The sequence below is a fragment of the Oryzias latipes genome, chromosome 17 (genome assembly GCF_053564925.1).
Source record: "Oryzias latipes strain Hd-rR chromosome 17, Olatipes_Hd-rR_3.1".
Classification (NCBI taxonomy): Eukaryota; Metazoa; Chordata; class Actinopteri; order Beloniformes; family Adrianichthyidae; genus Oryzias; species Oryzias latipes.
In genome coordinates this window covers 30,115,389-30,136,348 of record NC_136253.1, presented here as the reverse complement: position 1 = coordinate 30,136,348, position 20,960 = coordinate 30,115,389, and the positions used below count along the sequence as shown (strand labels likewise).

General features: G+C 38.9%; 1 protein-coding gene across 3 annotated transcripts in view; it reads right to left on the bottom strand.

Moving 5' to 3' along the window:
• The window catches only part of LOC101163522 (laminin subunit alpha-3), a 59,104-nt gene that overhangs the window by 32,385 nt on the left and 5,759 nt on the right, over nucleotides 1-20,960 (bottom strand). For 2 of the 3 annotated variants that reach the window (XM_078935241.1, XM_078935243.1), the window contains exons 3-16: nucleotides 13,156-13,273; nucleotides 11,344-11,462; nucleotides 11,096-11,266; nucleotides 10,469-10,569; nucleotides 8,763-8,878; nucleotides 7,998-8,116; nucleotides 6,577-6,667; nucleotides 5,214-5,345; nucleotides 4,316-4,366; nucleotides 3,205-3,252; nucleotides 2,117-2,251; nucleotides 1,172-1,306; nucleotides 494-628; nucleotides 296-348 (exon numbers count right to left, since the gene is read on the bottom strand). In XM_078935241.1, coding sequence (XP_078791367.1) covers nucleotides 296-348; nucleotides 494-628; nucleotides 1,172-1,306; nucleotides 2,117-2,251; nucleotides 3,205-3,252; nucleotides 4,316-4,366; nucleotides 5,214-5,345; nucleotides 6,577-6,667; nucleotides 7,998-8,116; nucleotides 8,763-8,878; nucleotides 10,469-10,569; nucleotides 11,096-11,266; nucleotides 11,344-11,462; nucleotides 13,156-13,273 — 1,524 coding nt within the window. The remainder of the gene's footprint in view (nucleotides 1-295; nucleotides 349-493; nucleotides 629-1,171; nucleotides 1,307-2,116; nucleotides 2,252-3,204; nucleotides 3,253-4,315; nucleotides 4,367-5,213; nucleotides 5,346-6,576; nucleotides 6,668-7,997; nucleotides 8,117-8,762; nucleotides 8,879-10,468; nucleotides 10,570-11,095; nucleotides 11,267-11,343; nucleotides 11,463-13,155; nucleotides 13,274-20,960) is intronic. The other variant, XM_078935242.1, reaches the window with a different exon arrangement.

Below are 20,960 nucleotides of genomic sequence, written 5' to 3'. Positions count from 1 at the left end.
CAAGACTGTAGACCTAATGAAATTATTAGAATCACCTCATCGAGATATTCTTGCTTCCTCTTTAAAGACCCAGCAAGTGTTTTTTATTTCTTTTTTAATTACCTTCACGTTTCACAGGAAAAGCACGTTCTTGTTTCAGTTAAATAAGTTGGCCAAAGTTCAGCTGCATTATCAGCAAGGCTGTTAGCTCATGTGAATCCTCACCCATATTGAGTGTTAACTATTTTTATAACTAAGGCCACAAAAGGGCTGAGCGAGCTGTAGCCAAGGCAACGGGAGAGTTAAGTTCATCTACCATTTGGGGATCCGAGATTTCTGTTCCTGCTATGTTGCATCCACGGATGGCTTCTGGTAAATGAAATAAAACAGGAAACAAAGACAAATAATACTTATATTATTAAATAAAACCTAAAAAAATTATTGACAAGTGCTACAGAAATCCACTTTATCAGCTTTAACTTTAGTGTCCAGCAGATCTGTCCACCAATCTCACCTGAGCACTGAGGGAAACTCAGTCCAGAGGCACACTGGTCACACTGCTGACCCACCACACCTGGGAGACAGAGGCACTGACCCGATGTGGGGTTACAAATGGTGTCGTATGAGCCCTTTTGTGAACACTGGCAGGCTGGAGACAGAAATGAGTTAAGTTGATGAAACCTAAAATGAAAAACCACGACAGGATCTTTTCTTTTAGGGTGACTAGGAATGTGATTTATTTGACCCTTGTGCTATCTTAGATGACCCCACCGTTACATTGACGTGTTCTCATTACCATGACAAAGGTGGATAAAGGTGGGAAGATTTCATGTAATCCATGGACACCAGTGAGGTTCACAAATCATTGAAGAAAAAGGGTTCAGCGCACTCTTTAGTAGGTCTAGATGACCCAACTCCCGGTGTTTAAGTGCCTAGGATAGCACAAGGGTTACGTGAGTTCCAGATGCCCATTTTTGGCAAAGCAGGCCAACAATTGAGTTTTCTGTGTGGCCCACTTATTGCACTAAAAAAAGAAAGAAAACTTGTCTATTTGATATAGTGGGACTTCAGGACTCTGTGGGAGAGTGAGGATTATATGCTCCAGTGTCATGAGAAGAGGCCACAGCAAAGAACAGAAGAACACAGAGGAACACAGAAGCTGCACCCGGGTGCAGAAATCACAGCCACTCACCAGCGCAGTCCGGAAATCCGTAGAAACCAGGAGCACACTCATCACACTCCAGGCCGGTGAAATTTGGGAGGCAAAGGCACCGGCCGCTTGGATCACACAGACTTTCAGACACACTAGCCCAGTTACAGCGGCACACTAAAGCGGGAAACCAAGAATCAGAAGACGTGTAGTTTCAAGACCGTCCTCAGAACACTTTGATGCTTCTGGTTGGTGTGGGGGACTAAATAATAGAGGACCTCAAACAGTTAGAGATCCTCTCCAAACATCTTTTAATTTGCCTTTTAGTTGTGATTTTGCTGTTTTTAGCCAAAATAAAAAATCGGGGTCGTTTTCTAGGACATAGTTTTTCTGCAGAGCGGGAGATGTTCATTAGAAATCTGGCTCCGAGTTGCGGGTGAGGCTGTTGGCGGAAAGCAACCTCAACCGCTCCATCATCAGCAAAATGTTAAAAACACAAAAAACACAATTTTCATTGGAATGAATATTTAAAGCTAAACTCAAACATTTTTTTTATCATAATAGATTTTAAATATTTGACAGATATAATGAAAACAAATGCAATCTTAAAACAAATAAATAGTTTTAAAAAAAACATAAAACTTTTTTAAATATAGGATTTTCATTGGTATATGCATTTACTGTAAAGCATAAATGAACGCCACAAATACTATTTTTTAGTAGTGCATATAAAACAAAATAATCCACAAATGATCAATGATTAGGAACCGCAAATAGAAATGATATAAAAGCATTTATTTGATTTATTTAAAACAATAAGCTAAAAAACACACATTTAATGTGGCTAAAGCAATGTTTCCACATTCAAACACATTCTGTGATTACTTCCTTTTTTGTTAAATGTTTTGTGGCTTTGCCTTTCATAATAAAAGTCATCACTTTTTGGTTCTTTCATATGCATATCAACAGACAGTTTTTTTTTCTCACCCTGGCAGTTTGGGAAAGAATAATATCCACGTCGGCAGCGGTCACACCGCTCCCCGTCCACCCCCTCCCGGCACAGACAGCGCCCTGAAGCATCGCAGACCCTAGACACCGTCCCTCTGTAATCACAGCTGCAAGCTGTACACAGACAAAAAGAAGATTGTTATTCCAGCAACAAAAACAAAACAGGTGCATCTTTCCCTGGAGACTTTCAGGTCGCAGCACTGCAGAGCATGGAGCTGTTATGTTGCTTCTTTTGGGCCTTTCAGACAGCAAAGGATAGCAAATATTTGCAGCAGTTGAGCTACTCTCACATGGTGGCACACAGTGGCACAACTGGACCGGTAGCCACATCACGCCAGGCCTCACCTACTGCTGCTGGTATGTGAACAGACTTGGCACAAGCCCAGCGGTTAGCAGAGCGACTCCCAGCCTTCTTTTGGCCACTAAGCAGATTCAAAACAGCCAAATCAGCTTTGTGAGAGCTGCTGATGAAAATCTGTCTTAACAAGCTCACAGCAAAAAAAAAAAAAAAAATACATTTGACCTTGTTACAAGAAAAACTTTGTTTATCTACATTCTCTAAAAAAAAAAAAAAGAGCTTAACCTCTACTTTGGATGGAAATTCTTTGCTGCCAATAAAGGCTCTCCCAGCTAAGTATAAAACCAGAAAAGGGAATTTAGAAATGGGGGCCATAACTAATATTAGATGGGTCAGTTCTTACTGAACCATTCCAAATAACTACTGCTATCATGAGAGATCAGGGAGCACTTAATTCCCCAGCAGGGGATTAGATGGTTGTGGACCATTGAGCTGCTATGCTGAACAACTGCATGCATTAAGCCAGTATTCCAACCATCCCAGCAAACACAAACATAACAAATACCAGCTTTCAAAGGCCTTCAAACATGACCTCACACATACGCTTTAAGCCTTTAGGCGACGGACCTCCTGCATGTTCTTAACGTTGAACCAAATGCAAACATTGTCAGATTTAAAGGAACCTTATGTGGCGCTTGACTGCAAGTTTTAGGTGGGTCAAATTAATTCTAAATAAAAGAGCAGAACAGTTATGATGTCGCACACTTACGCTGACAGTTGGGAGAGTCGAAGTAGCCTAAAGGACAGGCAGTAGGCTCTAAACACAGAAAAAAATATTTTAACATGTAGTTTATGGTTAAATCAATACAACTGAGTTTTAGGGCCACCAAAAGTAAATAAATAAATCAAATTACGAGATTAAGTGGAAGTGAGCATACAGAGCAGCAAGTGAATGCCACGCAGCAGCAGAGCAGACAGACTAAACTTAATTGAACAGGTAAGATGAATTAATAAGGTTCAAAATGTTTGGAAGCTCATTTGTTTGATTTACGATTTATTAATGTTTTATTCATTAATGGGCGGCTTGCAGGATCTGCAGCCCGTTGATGAAGACATCGGTGTCCCTGCAGCTGTCCACTTCAATCCTTTCTACCTCCATGAAACCAAGATCTCTAACACTGTGTGATGCTTCCGTCTGAGGAGCAGCACTTTTTGGAACTTTCAACGTTCGAATGCTAATATAACAGACTATTTTCATTCATCTTTGTTTGTTTTATGTTGAAACGAGACATTTCATCATGAGGAGGGGGCGTATGTAACTGCTTACACATTTGTGTTCTGCGCATGACAGCTTCATGACGTATGAGACAAATGGACTTCAGGGTATGTGAATGAAAAGAACAATAAAGGAGAGGTCCTTAACACCCAAACGTGTCTCTGAGCTACCTATACATATGAAACACCGTTTTACCGACACCGAACCCAGAAAGCCGTCTACACTGACAATAATTGGATTTTGAGTCGTCAAAAGGTTCACAATTTCTTTGTTTTTGAAACCTATTTGGAAATAAAGCTTCACAAAATGCTCCCCATCTTTCATCTTCAAGCTAGGCTCCAATAAACATTTTGGTGTTTTTTCCTCGTTAATATGTTACTTTTTTTCTTGCAGATTTACGAGATTTAAGTCGTAAATTTACTAGAGAGAAAAAACTTGTAAATTTACGCGAAAAAAAGTAATAGATTAATGAGGAAAAAACACCAAAGTTTTGAGAATTTTTCTCACAAATTTACGACTGTGAACTGGCCCTAAAACTCTGTCATATAAATATATATATATATATATATTGTTTTTTTTATTGTTTTTTTTTTCCTTTACTTACCCACAATAGGACCTGCAGGAGACTCGGTGGTTGTCAGGCGCACTGGGTATGCTGATTACACAAAAGGGGGATGAAATCAAAACCTCCAGTCATAAAAAACCTGACATTGCATAAAACCTCAAACTTTAATTATGTTTGGAGGGGACTGGGTTTACCAAAGAAATTAAATCTACTTAATAAAACTCACAAGAGCTTCTCTTCATTTGAAGATTTGGAAAACTGACTTCTTCACGTCCACGTGAGAAATGCAGCTCAAATGTGTGGTGTGAGTCGCATCCATGTTTGCTATAATTCATTTCTGCTTGTAGGCTACATTGAGAAAACTGTATAATGGATCTTTAATAAGCTTCAAGTTTTTGTTTTGTTTTTTACAGACCGAAGAGTAGTTTGTGTCCTCTTCATCCACCCCTAGCTTCTCCTGATCTTAAACATTTGCCTCGCAGAGCTCAAGATTTAAACATTTAGGCTTCAACCGATAACTTTATTTTGACTTTTATTGTGGTGGCCATGACTTGCTATTCAAGGTGTTTCCTCTTTATCTGCTTGTGCTACTTTCATAACAAAACTTTAAAAAAAAAGCCCTATCATCATGTGTTTGTAAGAAACGAGCACTGTAACCCTAAACCCAAACTACTGTGAGGAAGACTCCTCTGATACCCAAATGTTTGACATGTTGAGTCTAGTTAAGGAAAACAATTTGCTAAACTGTAGCCATAAATCTTTTACTGATAAATGACAGTTAAACTGCACTTCATCGTATGAAACATTATAGCTCAGGAGGGTCAAAACATTTGCTTAATAATGTTTTTTACTTAAATCAAAAGTATTCTAACCTTGATGCATGCACTGATGTTAATGAACAGAACGTATATCGAAGATTTACATAAAACCAACTTACAAATGCACTGGGGGTAGAGATAGTATCCATCAGCACAGCGGTCGCAGTTTTCTCCTGCAAACTGCGGCCTGCAGACACATCTTCCAGACCCCATTTCACAGCCGCTGGCGGTTCTGTCATCGCAGCTACAAGCTAGTGAAAAGTGTGCAATAAAGTGATTATAAAAAGAAGAAAAAAATCATATTTTTATGGCTTAGTAGGAAGGGTGAGAGGCTGTACGAGTGGCTAAACTGAATGTTTGGATTCCTTTACTTGTTAACTACCTTACAGCATCCGAACACAACTGCCAGCTATTTATATCACAAGAAACAGCCAGGGAGCATTAAAATAATGTAAACAGTTGTCGAGTACAGTAAGTAATGATATAAGCTCTGGGGGCAGTGACAACGTTGTGCTGGATCCCTTTTTGTCTCACTGATACAACACAACAATGAAACCTTAGTGGTAAGATGCTTATGCCAAATATTACAAAACAAAGTAAGAGTCAATTTATGGAATACCCAAAGGGCAAAACACAACATTTTCCGGAAATGCCTATCATGCATTATCCCTAACAAAGAATGAGTGGGTGGTCTGCGGCAAAGTGCTGAAGACTGTTTCGAAAAGCAAACAAGCCAAAGCCTTCATTTTATACTGTTTACAATCCAATAAATGTATGCTCTGTCTCTGTTTCAATATTTCTAACAGTATTTTGTACTTTTTTTTCCACCCTCTTGGTTTTTTAATTAATAATATCATATTCTTAGCTTCTATTTGTTTTACCCTAATTTCTGAGTTTTCTTGATTTTAATTGTGTTTATTTCACTTCCTGTCCCATTGTTTTACATGGATTCTTTATGTTTTAGCAGTTGTGAATATCAGTCACATTTTCTGTTTCTAAACCAAGTTGCCACCAACCTGTTTCTGGATCCTTTTCTTTTAAGCTTGTTATTTTTATTTTAACATGATTTTCAATTATGTTTTTAGCGAAAAATTCTGCGTAAAAACAACAGATTCAAGATGCTTCTCCAGTTTCTCAAGTTTAATAAAACCCTTCAAACTGCGATGAGAAAAGGAGATGTCAGAATATCCAACAGCACTTTTACAGACTCAAAGCGAATCCTGCTTCTTGTTTTGATACTACAATTGTTACACAAACAAAAACCTTTATTTTATCTATATCCAGAAACAAATTTAAATAAAAGTATTATGTTTAAGACAAATAAAACCAAATCTATCAATATTTGCTAGTATCACTCACAGCACAGAAGTTTGGCAACATTTGAAATGTTTTCAAGCAAAGTTACAAAAAAGAAAAATTAGGAAAAAGTTGTAGTTTTATATTGCACATGATCAAAAGACCAAAGACAAGAGTTTGACTCACATATGCACCCAGTGTGAGACTCGGGGGGTACGTCGTAAGGTCTAAAGAAACCTTCAGCGCATCTTTCACAGTTCACCCCAGCAGTGTTGTGCTAAAAGAACAGACAAAGTTGTAAATAGATAAATAAACTTTATTGCAGACTCGTTTATAACAGAAAACATACAAAAGACACACATAAACCCATAAAGATCAGACAGATTGCCATCCCAATGTTTCCACAGCTGGGATGTATATTATGTGGCGCTATATGCAATGTTAGTATAGAACTAAAATAACTACAATTAAAAAAGTGGCGTAAAAGTGGGGATTTAAACAATGTGGTGACGGCAGAGGGAGGTCAGCTTAACTAGGATTGGATATCACTGTCAGGTTTATGAATCGATTCAGTTCATGTTTACAGGTTCAATTGTCATTTTGATACAGCTCAACTGTTTAATTTAACTTAACTTCAAGGTTTGGAAATGAAATGACTATTGAATGACTATTTGAAATGGTAAATAATTGAGCTGAAATTACATTAAAGTTTTTTAACTTTCCAAAAAAGAAAAAAACTTTAAATTACTTTAAAGGCAATCCATGGATTTCGTGAATCAATCTTACACTGTGAGGGAGGATCAGTTTAAACCACTAAATGATTTTTGTTAAACTAAGGCCTACATCTAACCACAAAAATATTGATTTATAGAATCAGAATGCAGCTTTATAATCTCTAAATTCTCCCAGACAAACGCACCCTAAAGATGCTCCTATAAAATAATAAACTAACTGTATTTAGTATTTAAAGATGCATACTTCTAATCACATATGTATGATATCAGCTATTTTATACTGAAGAAGATTATCCTTGTCTATTAGAATGCTTATATGATGAAGATTTTGCTTTTTCTGTTTTATAAATGTTTGTAATGTAACATTACATCAGTTTTAGATCATTTAAGACTGTTTTAAAAAAAAAAATAATTGTTGACACGTGTCATATTTTTCTATCGTCATTTAGGTCAACAAGCAATGTGGTGATGCTCAAAGACACATAGGCAGTCAACATGGGAGCTGAACCTGTGATATTTCCATCGGAGGCAGACCACTGCACCTCAGCGCCACAGCTGCAACATTCAATTATTCTATCATTCCTTTATGTTTTGGGAAGATTCATCCAGGCATTTCAGAAGAACCAATCTTAACATGTCACTCAATTGAACTTTGCTTTGGTAAAAACATTTTTTTGAAATTATTTTTTATTAAAATTCAAATGTAATGTAAAAATAATTAAATTTATGTGGAGATGGAAGCTAATTTCAGTCTCCAAAGACTGCTTTAATGAGAAAGAAACACAGCGTGTTGAATTTTGATGCCCCTTACATCCACAAAAACACACAATTTTGCTCAATAGAATCAGTTTAGACTTGAGAAGTATTTCATACCTGGCAGTCGACGCACACTCCCCCTCCGCTGTACCTGCCGAAGGTGTCTAAACTTGCTCCCCTCCTTTCCACCTCCGGGTCATAATAACAGTCAGAGGCATGGGAGAAACACTGGCAGGCTAAAGTGGAAAACCCCAAGACAGACACGCACACACACAGATGCACACACAGTAATTCAATTTTGTTAATTTTAGTTAATTATCTTTGACTCCCGAATCTGCATTTAAGCTCCTTCAGCTTCTTGTTAAGATGAAATAGAAACTCTAAAATCCAAGTTAAACACAAGGACATATCCTCTTCCTGTATACCACCCCAGTGTCTTATTTATCAAAGTTTATGAATGGTTAAGATGTATTTCCTCTGCACGGGTGCCATGAAAGGATTACAAGTCGTCCTCTGTCTTTTGTGTTGCAGTGCCTGCTGCCAGGTCACAGATCAGGGGAAGAACATTTGTCATCAGTCCAAAGCGATCAGGCAGAGGCGCAGCCTAGAGAGCCAAATGACAAGCTAGGTAAGCTGACAAAAACGTAGATGCCCTGGAGCTAGTGCAGTGCTGTTCATCACACACCATATGAGGAATGTCCTCAGAGCTCTTCACTGGGGCCTACTGCAATACCATATGAGGGCATCCACAATAGGGCTTCAATTTCAAATGCAAGAGGACACTAAAGTCCTCTCTGAGGGTCGTAACTCAAAGAGCCGGCAGCATGTGTAGTGGCAGAGTGTGTGCTTTTGTTTACACATCGCGTAAAGTGTTGTACTTACGCCGACACTCATTGGGGCTGTCAGCAGTTGCAGCGCGCCATGGCTTCTGGTTAAAGCCTGGGCAGCAGCGGTCACACGATTCACCGCAGGTGTTGTGTTGGCATTCACACTGGAGTCTGAAGAATCGGAGAGGTGACACCGTTATTTACTCATTTAAAGTAACCTTTGACAATTAACCTCTTGAGACCCGAGCTCTTGTATGCTTTTTCTTTTTCTTTTTTTTTTTTCGTAGACACAGGGCTCTAGGTAATCAGAATTAACTACAGTGAAAAGAAAACCCACAATGCGATGCTCAAGAGGTTAAAAAAAACAAAAACATTCCCAGTGGTGTTTTAATTATGATTATGACAATTTTAACCAAAATTCCACAACCTAAATGTCTTAAAAAGCCATGATTCATGTTTATCTCAAGCCTCTGTTTCCAAAATCTCCTCTACATGGGCGTGGCCGTTGATGCTAAGCTGAGTAGTCCCGCCCTTGACCCCCCCCCCCCCCCCCTTTCTGATAAAAACTATGTCTTGCATGGGGACCACAAACGACACAGACTGACAGTCTGTAGCCATAAAGAAACTGTGAAAAGTGACATATTTTGGGTTTCAAATCAACAGTTTTTGAACAATGTGCAGAATGACAAAACGAATGTGTGTATCAGACCCTGCAGTTTAATAAAAAAAAACTTTGATAAGTCCATGATAAATGCTTTGAATTACATTCTAAGTTACGCTACACTGCACCAGTGAACAGGCAGACTGTTGAATTACCTTTCACAGCAAATAAAATGAAATGCCATAAAGAAAGTGACAAGTTGCACGTTATTTTCCCAATACATGCAGCCAGTGCTGAACTTTTTTTCTTGGCTGCGCTGACCCAGAGAAAGGGTTAAGTTTAGGATTACGGGTTATGGTTAGGGTTAAACGTGTTTATAGCTAATGGGACTTTAACTTTAAGTTTAATTTTAAAGTTTTTAGATTTTAAAGACGTGGCGAGCTTGTCAAAGTGCTTTTTCCCTGTTGCTTACACATTTTTTTACTGGAGTACTGTGTTTGTTCAAGCTGAACGAAATGATATGACATACATTTGGAATGCGGGCGTCATTAACCAAAGACCTCTGTTGCCAAAGAAATCAGAATACGGTATTTACTTTTTCCGATTCTTCTAAAAAGTACATAGACAACAAAATAGCTGCTATTTTTAAAAAGGTGTTTTTTTTTTTTTATGAATTTGTACCATATAGCTCAGACCAGGGTGGTTATGCAGAGGGCGACAGTAAGGGCCGCTTAGCCAGTAGGGTGGGTCAAAAGGGGGCAGCAAGGCCAGTGGGCTGCCCCTTTGGGCCATTCAATGCTGCTCTCTGCCTTAATTTACTTTTTAGCTTCTCAAAATACAGAAGGCTAAAACGGTTCACAGGTTTTTACACAGGAAATAAAATATTAGACTCCATAATGGAACAAGTTTTTCTGAGACAAATGTTTTTATTCTGGTCAAGTTTGTGGCAGAGTTCTATTGCTTGATTTTTATACAGACCAAAACATTTGTGAAGTTAAACAGTGGCAAAACACTGTTAATGAATAAATGAGACTGACATTGAGGGTTGACATTTCACTTCCCAAGTTAACTGCTCTAAAACCAAGAACAGTACCGATTTTTTTTCCTGCTTCAGCCACAGTAAAAGTCACTCTTCAAAGGTTGCCCTCAGAATTACTCACCTGCTCGGGCTGCCTGGGTTACGTCCTGCCCCGCACACCTGTGCATGTCCGTGGCAAACACAGCGCCCCCCAACGCTAATGTCTTTGATGCTATAATAGTACTGTCGGCAAACAGAGAAAATCGTGGCATCATGTCAGGAGAGAAAACTGTCTTGACGGAGAAATGAACCACACCAGAACAAACCTTGCAACAGATGTGAGTCATGCATGACAAACATCTACCGTGTCCCATAAGCTGAAGAATTTAGACTGGGTGAATCAGTGCAATAGAAAGAAAGCTATTTCAAACAAAATGCTGTTTTAAATTCCTTTAACATTAAATATTCTCACAGCTTTGCAAAAACAACAAAAGCATCAAGAGTTTTCTTTTGCTTTTCTGTTAATATTAGACCATCTTGTCCTTTAAGCAGCTTGTCGGACCTCTCCAAACCAGGGGAATCCACATGACAGCTGGACAGATTGATCTGGCATGAAGTTTGCAGAGAGATGAATGTGTGAGCAAGGCAGTGTGACTGTGTCAGCAACAGGGGCTGGCAGGCCCACACAGTGAGTGCGGCTTGGCCAAATGGGAGATCGGCAGGTGCCAGCATGACACCACCTTGTGAGGTGGTAGCATTTGTGTCTCACCCTGCGTGTGACGCTGGGGTCTCTCTGGGCCTTAGAGATCAGGTGCCCCAGCAGGGTGCTGGTTCGGAGGAAACGTAGGCGGATGTTAGTGGCTTTGGTGAACTGCTGCAGCACCGGCGAGTAGGTAAAGTTTTTGGACCCGGGCCGGCCGTTGATCAGAGACACGACAATCTGGACAGCAGTTTGCATTAAAATCATTGTTTTTTTATATCTATGACTTTTCTGACACTCTGTAATTCCCATTTCACCTCTCCGTTCTCTAAGGGGATGATCCGAGAGTATTCTGTGGTGCAGAGCTGGTCGTCATCCTTTAATACTCGAGCATTGGGAGGCTTTCCAAACCTTTCAATACACTCCCGCTTTGAATCTGTAACAGAAAAATCCTTTTACATGTTTGTTTTATTTACATTTTTAGATTTCTGTATTTCATAACTTCATATTTAACCATTCTTTTGAGGAAACATTCACTTTTTGTCATCTTTATGCATAGAATCACTGATTCAGTGCTTCACAAAAATGAAACGTCTTGTTTAAAGACGTTTCATTTTTGTGAAGAGTTTTTGCCTGAGAGTGTGAGAAACTTGATTCTATTTCATAGAATTATCTCACCAATTTTTCAAAAAACAATTGTCAATGTCGCTTAATTTTTTAAACAAAAAATACGTAATCATTGTCTTTCTTAATTTAGATATGTGTCACCCAAAAAAACATTAGATCAATAAAGTGAAAGCCTTAAATTTATTTTGTGGTCATTTCAAATTGCTATTTCTTAGTTTTACTTTCTTACTTTGCCTTCTGAAATATTCTATTGTTAGGTTATTATTAACCTAATTTTAAATCAATTTGTTCCTTAAAAAATCAGATTTTAATACAACTTTGATCCATTTTATCTTTAAATGTTGACATAAACAAGCTTATATATCTTCACTGCTGTAGATTAAGATCTGGATCTTGTTTAAACTAAGTTTAGGTTGAGCCTGATAGTGCAGAAACCTTTAAACTTGATGTCATTTTTGGCAAATAGTTTTTTTTATATAGTTTCTTGGATTTGCGTGTATCTGCAGGTTTTCATTGAATCTTCTGAGAGAGCAGACAGTATTCAAAGAGCAGTTGTTTGTCTAATACTCCCTGTAAATGTCAAATTTCACAGGAGAACATTCAAAGTGAATGGAAATGTCAGTAACCTGACTGATGTATTAGTTATTACATCAGAATTTGGCAAAAGCAAAAATAACTATGTTATATTTAATTGCAAATCGATGACAGATTTATGACCGAGAGGTCAAACAAAGGTAAAGAAGAGTTGCACAATAAATCAGTTCTGAAAAAAAAGGATGAATACTTTCAGTTGATGAAATTCATGTACGTGAAAAAATATACTAAAAGATTAAGCAGTGTATTTGTTCTGTGAAGCACATGGGCAACCAGAGTTCACTTCTCAGGGGGCTCAATGAGCTTCATCCAGTGTGGGTCCTTGGGCAAAGACCCTTCTTACTACTGCCTAAATATGTCCCAAGTCTGGGTTCCCCTGTGCTGGTTCCCAGCCCGGATAAAATACAGGGATGTGTCAGGAATATTCAGGGTAAAAGTGTGGCAAGTGTGATACGCTGAAAGATGAACAACTTCCTGGTATTTAAGTGTTTTTTAGATCTACACACTGGATTGCCATCATAGCAATAAAGTCATCCAATAATTAATCTGGTTTAATGCTTTTAATTCTTGTTTGTTTTGCTCTCCATGTGTACAGCACTTTGGGCTTCCTTGGCTGGTGGTGGAAGGTGCTTTATAAATAAATTAATGAGAAATGAGAATAATCATCCTGCCCTTGAAGTTATCTAACTTGTCGTTTTCCTTCCTCTTCATGCTTTGAGCCCCAATTCGATGTTTTGTCGCACAAATGAACAGGAGGATTTATCATAAAAGAAAACTTTTAATAATCTAGTTTGTAGCTCAAACTGGTAAATAGTTCTGTATAGGTGTGAGGCAGGACGGACAGGATGTTTTGTTTTCTCTCAAATTGAAACAAAAAGTCATCTACTCCGAATCACCTGCGAACTTACGTGCAAAAAACTGCCACGGGGTGAATGTCCTCCCGTTGTCTACAGAGCGCTCCAGCACCCACAGGTCAGGACGAGGAGAATTAGCAAACTTGATGAGGACGTACGCCACGTGGAAGAGCTGAAAATCAGAGCACAAAGAGCGGCCTGGTAATTACCGCTCACAACAAAAGAACTGGAACTCTGAGAATTAGTTCCCTTTTTGTCTTCACATCCTGTGACAGAGATCAGATTGTCTTCTGCATCTTAATCATTGACCGCCTAAAGTGTCTGTGTGCATTTAGTACAACTTGTGCATAAGCTAATTCTACTTCTATTTTCTTTTACATTTAAAGTAAAAAAAAAAAAAAAGATTCAAAACTTCTACTTGGTGAGAATTTGTGCAAAGAAAAGTAACCTTTGAGAGGGAAAAGTGTTGCTCATTTGATCTGCAGAAGATTTGACTCAGAGTTGAAACCTTTAGGAAACAAAACCTACACGTGACACACGCAGTGTCAACAAACCACCTTACCTTTACCCAACCACACCCACCGCGTTTTGCAACACTGAATCACAGTTTAAAGACCCTAAAGTAACATAACAGTTTAACACTGTGAAGACATACGCACAGCCAGAGTACCTGCCTTCAGGACAGAAAAGACAAATTGAGGCCTGGAGCAGAAGCACATAGCTCAGTCTTAATAAAGGATATTTCCACAAGCTGTCTCACTTTGAGGGCCATGCAGGCAGGCCTGCACTCGTCCAGCATCCCTCCACACCTTCATGAAAAGATCAGTGCACATTTAAAAAATGTAGACGTCTGCCTTCCCTCACATTAGGCAAGGTTTGTTTTTTTTTAAAGCAAAGGGCAGCAAAGAAGTCACGGCTGAGGAGCCATTGTAAAAAAGAAGCGACAATTCTGGATCAGTTCCTCCCCCCATTATTCAGCATCTTCACATTTAAACAGCTCTGTTTGATGGATTGTGAGAGAGGTCAAGGGCCAACTAGAAACGCTCTGGCCTTGTTTGCAACAGGCTTTTAAAAGCCCCTAATAACCACCAATAAGACCACCAGTTTGCAATTCAATCAAAGTCGGAGGCTCAGGGTGCTTTAAGTAGAGCTGAAACTTAAAGAACATAGTGGGTATTTTTGTTCACTTTGTACAAGAAAAACAGTTAAACTGCCCTCTACTCTGAAGTCTGAATGGGGTGTGTCGTGAAATTAATCAGAGGACCCTTCCACCAACCTTAAACAGGATGCACGACTGGCAAAAAAAGAACAAACAACAAAAAAAAGCGGAATTACGCAGACAAAAGGAGGCTGCAGTCTAAGAATAGAAGCAAAAGGCTGCCAACTATCAGTTCGCTGGTTCTGCTGAGGACCAAGAGGAAATCTGGTTCACACGGGCTGTGATGACACTGAAGGAGGGTTGAGGGGGAGGAGGTAGGCGGAGGGTAAAAAGGGCAGGGGTGGCAAGAGACGTGCCGGCTGGCATGATGTGTACTCGTCTCAAATTCCAAACATAGCGTCACATTCTCCTTTCATTCAAATGCCCAGAAGCAGAGCTTGCCGAAATTTTCGGGAACCTCTAACTAAGACCAAAACACAGCAGCGACAATCTTCTGACACTGGCTGCTGCTAAAGAGATAAACACAGCAGATCCTCAATAACATGGGCTCAAAGGCAAAGAAAACGCTGACAGCGGGATCTCCAGGAAGTGGATTTGGTGATGATTTCTGCATCACTGCTTTCCTGAACGTATTCATCCACCCAGAAAAGCTACACAACATTCATTACATGACTAATCAGTACAGACTGAGCGGGTCATGAAGCTACAGGTCATCTTTAACAAATCTAATTTACAAAAAATGCTAATGTTGGGCCCATATAAGAGGAATCTAAACAGAACAGCAAACACAAAATGACTGTGTGTCGGGAACCAGGAGCCAAAATGCAGGAGACCAGGCTTGGTGGCAGAAACCTCAACATTTAATCAACTTCAACACAACAAAACCCATGAAGAAACAAAAGAGGGTATAAAAGCAGAATACCTGCCCATGAAGAGCTGAAAATCAGACACTTTAACAGAAATTAACCCTTGTGCTATCTATATTGACCCCACCCTTACTTAGTGGTGTTCTCCCTACCATGACAAAGGTGGATAAGGGTGAAGAGGATTTCATGTAATCCATGGACACCAGTGAAGATCATAAATCAGTGAAGAAAAAAAATTCAGCACACTGTCTTTTAATTGATTGACTGATTCATTCCAGTTGAAGCGCCTTGGACAGCACAAGGGATGTTAAAGACAGCTTTGGATGTTAACATGAGCCTGGAGTGACTGACGGGGAAACAAGATGCATCACAAAAAGGAAATCAAACAAGAGCACACAATCCTGAAAAGAAAGGAAATGAGACCTTCACGACACATGTGTAATATAAGTAAGGGGTAACGCCCGACAAGGCGTCCATTATGTAAGGGATGATGGCCGACGAAGTGGGCATTTTTAGAAATTTAGCCACCATAGAAGCCTGAACCGTCCAACGCGAAACTTTAATTTCTGATAATGCACACTTCGAAGGTCGTGCGGCGAGTTGTCAAGCTAACATGAGAACGTGCTGACCTCGAGGAAAGCGATATGTATATACGCTGATGATCACGATGGATAAAGCATCAGTTCAGAGAGAAAGTTCACCTCTTACCGCTTGTTTTTGTCCAGATAATGAAGCAAAAGGTTGTTTTAAAGAAGCCAGCACAGTGATATAGAACATTTAAGCTATGTGACCGGAACTTCTATTTTACTGTGGATTATCACTTTTTAACGCACACCCTGCAGTAATTTTACTATTCATTAATTAGATAAATTGTTTATTAATACCCATTCAATGATTGGTGGATATTTCTTTCTAAAGTAACTACTTGTGGACTTTGTTTCTTTGAAACAAACTTTTACTTCAACATTTGGACAAAAACAAGCGGTAAGAGGTGTACTTTCCCCCTGAAATTATGCTTTGTAAAGGTTTACAGGTGTCTATTACCACTTTTTAATGTACACCATGCAGCCAATCAATTAGTATTTATCCAGACCATGGTATAACTAAGATTAACCAACTAGGAACAATAAGTAGAAAAATCACACTCTCCCTTTTTTTTTCTGTTTTCTGTTTTCTGTCCGGTCCAACAAGAAATGTATACAAACAGATTTAAAATAAAAAAAGTTTAGCCTCAAATACAAAAGGGGTTTATACAAATATGCACATTGTGTGTCACAAGATTCATAACTCCCTACTGTAACAGTAAACTCTGTCCAACACAAAAGGCTTTCAGCTCTGATCTGTTTGCAAAGCTGCTGTACAGGACAAGTTGAAAAGAAAAAACTTTAAATCAAAAGATTTTTTTTTTTAATCACAGTTCATCCTCATCCTGTGCTACCAACAGCTGGCCACCATTTCCCGGCAAAAGAAGCAGATTCACTGTTAGCTGCCTCTTTGGACCATACAGAAAAACTAAGGCTAACAACTCCAGCTGAAAACCTGTTGCAGCAGAAGTAGCTGAAAGATGAAAAAACATAAGAAGAACCAAATGAACAGTTTATATCTGCATCATAGCGCTGCATGTAAACCTATCATTAAAGATGTTCATCTTTTATAAAAGTTGACATTAAATTATACTTTCTTCAACTGCATATGTTTTAGCTCAATCTACAACTTTGAACACAAAAATAGAAAACAAAACAAGGTTAAATAAAGTGTGCTCAAGGTATTCTTCTAATAAAGAAACTGTTTAGACAAAACAAAACACAATGATGGAAATGAAGTGGATGAGTGTGCAGACGTCAGCCTAAGTGTGCCACTGCAGTCACAAAAAACCATCAGACAGGAATTACGTTTTATGAGGTTTTTGTTTGTTTGTTTGTTTTTTTAAAGCACGATCCAACCACAGCTTTAAATGTACACCTCCTCCCATTTACATGGTGCTTCTAACATAAGTACAGAAAATGTGGACACTACAAGTAATGGTGCTGATGTGATTCTAGGCTTGAGCAAGAACTGAGAATCTTGGAAGAAGAAGGTTTGTTCTGGCATGGCTATGCTGTCTTTCTGTGTCATGCCAACCCAAACACACTTTTGAAATATACCCAGCAGCCTTTTTACTGTTTGTAAGAAGCATGAAATACGGAGAGTGCGTGCCATGCACATGAGCAAAGGGCTCAGCTTGTATAAAAGACATTAAAATGCACTGACAAGTCTGGAGCAGAACCATCTTCCTCCCCTCTTCGCATCAGCAGCGCCAATGTTGAGGCAGGAGTTTGACGCATGGAGGTTAAAGCTGGGATACTCTGGGTGGGTGTCAAAAAGGTCAGGGCAGCACTTTAGCAGGTTTGGCCCAAGGGACAACAACCACCTTAACGTGCGTTTCATCCCCACTTCATTTATACGCAAAGTAACTCCTATTACTCTCAAATTAACACATCAGACAAGAGAGACAACAATTTGCAGCTAAACCAAACACCATTTTGGCAGTCACACAGTAACATTTGTGCCTTTCTAACTCTTCTTGTAGCAGTCTGTAAATGAGTTTTGGCAAACGCACACAGATTGTCTTTGTTAAATCTTTTGACCCTGAATATGCCATGACCTAGCTTTGTATTGTGTGTGAATCAAGTCCAGATTACTGACCCGTGGCAGATAACCTAATACCCAGTTAGTATGTGTGGCTGCTCAAACGTGACAAATGAACACCCTGGAGTATAAAACACAACAAATCCCGAACCCCTCACCTCACACGTGTTCACACTTTAGAATCTGGGACCAAAAAAACGTCAATCGCATACATCAAAACACTCAAAATGATCAAGAAAAAATGTCTTAACAGAATTATTGTCTAAAACACAATTGGATGTTTAAAATTTCAGTTGATTGCACATTTTAGTGTGTATTAATTTGTATGAATTTTAAACAACTAACTATAAAAGTTTAAAAGAAATTAAATTTGAAAAGCTGCCCCAGTTTTGCTTGATATTGGATTTCAGCTGCTCAGTCATTTAATCGCCTGCTTTGTCTGCAGATGGTGCAGCACAAGTCTGAACACTGCAGACGCCAGTTTGTTCCAACCTTTTCAGCTGAAGAACAACGTTCAGGGTCTTAGATAGGACAATAGTCATAATGATCTTTTTTTTTTAAAAGCACTGGTGTTTTTATAATGACCTAAGAGACTTTTAACCCTTGTGTTATCTTAGATGACCCCACCCTTACATTGACGTGTTCTCCCTACCATGACAAAGGTGGATAAAGGTGGAAAGATTTCATGTAATCCATGGACACCAGTGAAGATCACAAATCATTGAAGAAAAAAGGTTTAGCGCACTGTCTAGTGGGTCTAGATGACCCAACTCCCAATGTTAAAGTGCCTAGGATAGCACAAGGGTTACAGGGGCGTACCACATGCTTTTCTTGAGCCTTTTACTGTAAACTTCTAAATTTCCATGTATATGATCATATACTACCTTTAGCAAACAAAAAATGCATTTTTATTAAATATGCAAAGGACAAAACAAAAAAAGTCAAGGTGTTGTCTTGCTAAGTCATCATGTTATGCTGATACTTCAATTTTATGTGGAGAAAAGGCGTTTAGTCCAACAGATACAACTGAGATTTTCAAAATATTTGTATGACTTATGAAGCTGCTTTCACTTCAACCAACTTTACGATAAAACAACACACGAGGAAGACAGAAAAATCTTTTGATTTGGTTTAGAAACAATATCTTTTAAACTGGCAAACAAATTTAGAGAGGTGATTTTTGAACTTAAAGTCCCACTTTGATCATCTTTTAAACTATTGTAAAAGCGTTCCCAGAGGTATCTTAACTATAATTGTGCCATTTTAAGCCATAAAAAAATCTGTGACAGTTTCTGCAGAGCGGCATTCCATTAAAAATTCCCCTCTGAGTTGTGGGAGGGACCAGTGGTGTGGTGCAACCCCACTTGCCTTTCCCATCACCCTTGACTGAGAGCTCTCTGTTTACATATTCTACCGCTAACTTGTAGCCCCTCCACAAATTAGTGCTTTTTCAAACATAATTTTTTTGTCTGCTCTTGATTTACACAGATTTCAATAAAGACATACTGAGAAATGCAATTTTGAGATTATTTTTCTTAGTACGAATATGTCCTTCAGCATCACGAAAATGCCACAAAAAAATGCTTAAAAAAACACAAAAAACACAATTTTCCTCGGAGTGGGTCTTTAAGCAAAACTTGTGACGATTCAGCACTTTGTGCTGATTGATGCCACAATGATCAGAGCAGTTTTAGATTAGTTTAAAACCCTTTTTCAAGTAGCTTATAATTTTCTTTAAACGCTGTTTTCAGACAAAACACAGAACTATTTTGCAGAATTGGGAACATCTAGCCTACTAACCAGATGAAGATCACATTTTCTGTACATTATTGCACTTTTCAGATGTCTTATTTTAAGCAACTTTACCCAAAAAAAGGAAAAATGTACTCATTTACTTCTCTGTGATGACGCTTACTATGATGGTTCCAAGAAGAAAAAGTTTTCAATAAGTTTCTTTCAACTTTTTTTTTAATTAAGTCCAGATTAACTTTTCAAAAACATTTGAAACATTTGAAAACTTTCTTGTTTTCCAACTAAGAGAAAAGCAAGAAAAACTCAAAGAAGCAGAACCTTTGCATAGAAAAAAATCAAATTAATCTGTTGTCCCTTAGAAAATGCAGTTCCATCGGTGTCTGTTGGAGTGGATCAGCTGTTCACAGAGGGGGTGCCACTTTTGCCCTCCAGACTTTAACAATGCAATGTACAACTGTTTGTCTTTCTGTAACAGGTGGAGGGAATAGAAGTGGAATGGGGGGGGGGGTTGTCTGGTGTATTTTCTTCTGTCTCCATGACAGAATTAGTTGCACAGTAACAAAGAACAGTTGGCTAAAATGTTAGAAAAGAAGCCAACAAAAACATAAATAACTTACAGGTTTCTACACGTTTGCAGTCTTTACATTGTAAAAGCCTGAAGTGCAGCTGCTTAACAACTTGCTTGTCTATGTTTTCCTCCTTCAAACACTTTTGCAACAATCCCAAACAGGCTACAGCACGAGTCAATAATGTTTTCTATTTTTTACATCTTGAAAATATGCATAAAGTTGCAATATTATGATCCTAACAAAAAGCAAGCTGTGTCTTGCTTTAGTGTTGCAGTATTTCATTGCATCTAGTTCGATGGACGCAGCTGACAGCATTTATTTGGTGCCATTGTTCCTGACGCTTGCCCTTTAGTTAGGAGTAGGAAAACTGCAACTCTTTTAGCATTTCCCCATTGCATCAATTGCTACGTCAGGAAACCTGTGAGCCGCCACTGGCATGTGCCAATTGATGGTAAAGGCCTTGACAAGATCCCACATTAACCCCTGCAAGCTTTTCCACATCGCAGCTCCAGATTTAGGAGGAGCTGCAGTCCAACGGTCAAACGTGATGCTCTCTCTGAGCCAAGCGGCTAATACTAACTAGCACGTGGTGGCTGTTAGTGGAGCGGTAAATATGTGTTAGGATGGCTCGGCACCGCAGGCAGTCCAGCTAAACACAGCCACTTACATCACCTCCACCGTCCACACAGCAGTGCGTCTAACAGACAGTTTTGTGTGGCGTCGGACTGAGCCAAGTGCATTTTAATTACGATTCTACAAGGGGAAAAAAAGCATCTCAGCTCTGCAAGAGGCCATTTGAACTATTCTTTTTTTTTTTTGCTTCTGTGTTTTTTCAACATACAAATCACATGACACCTTAATTAGGATTACAGCCAATAGATTTTT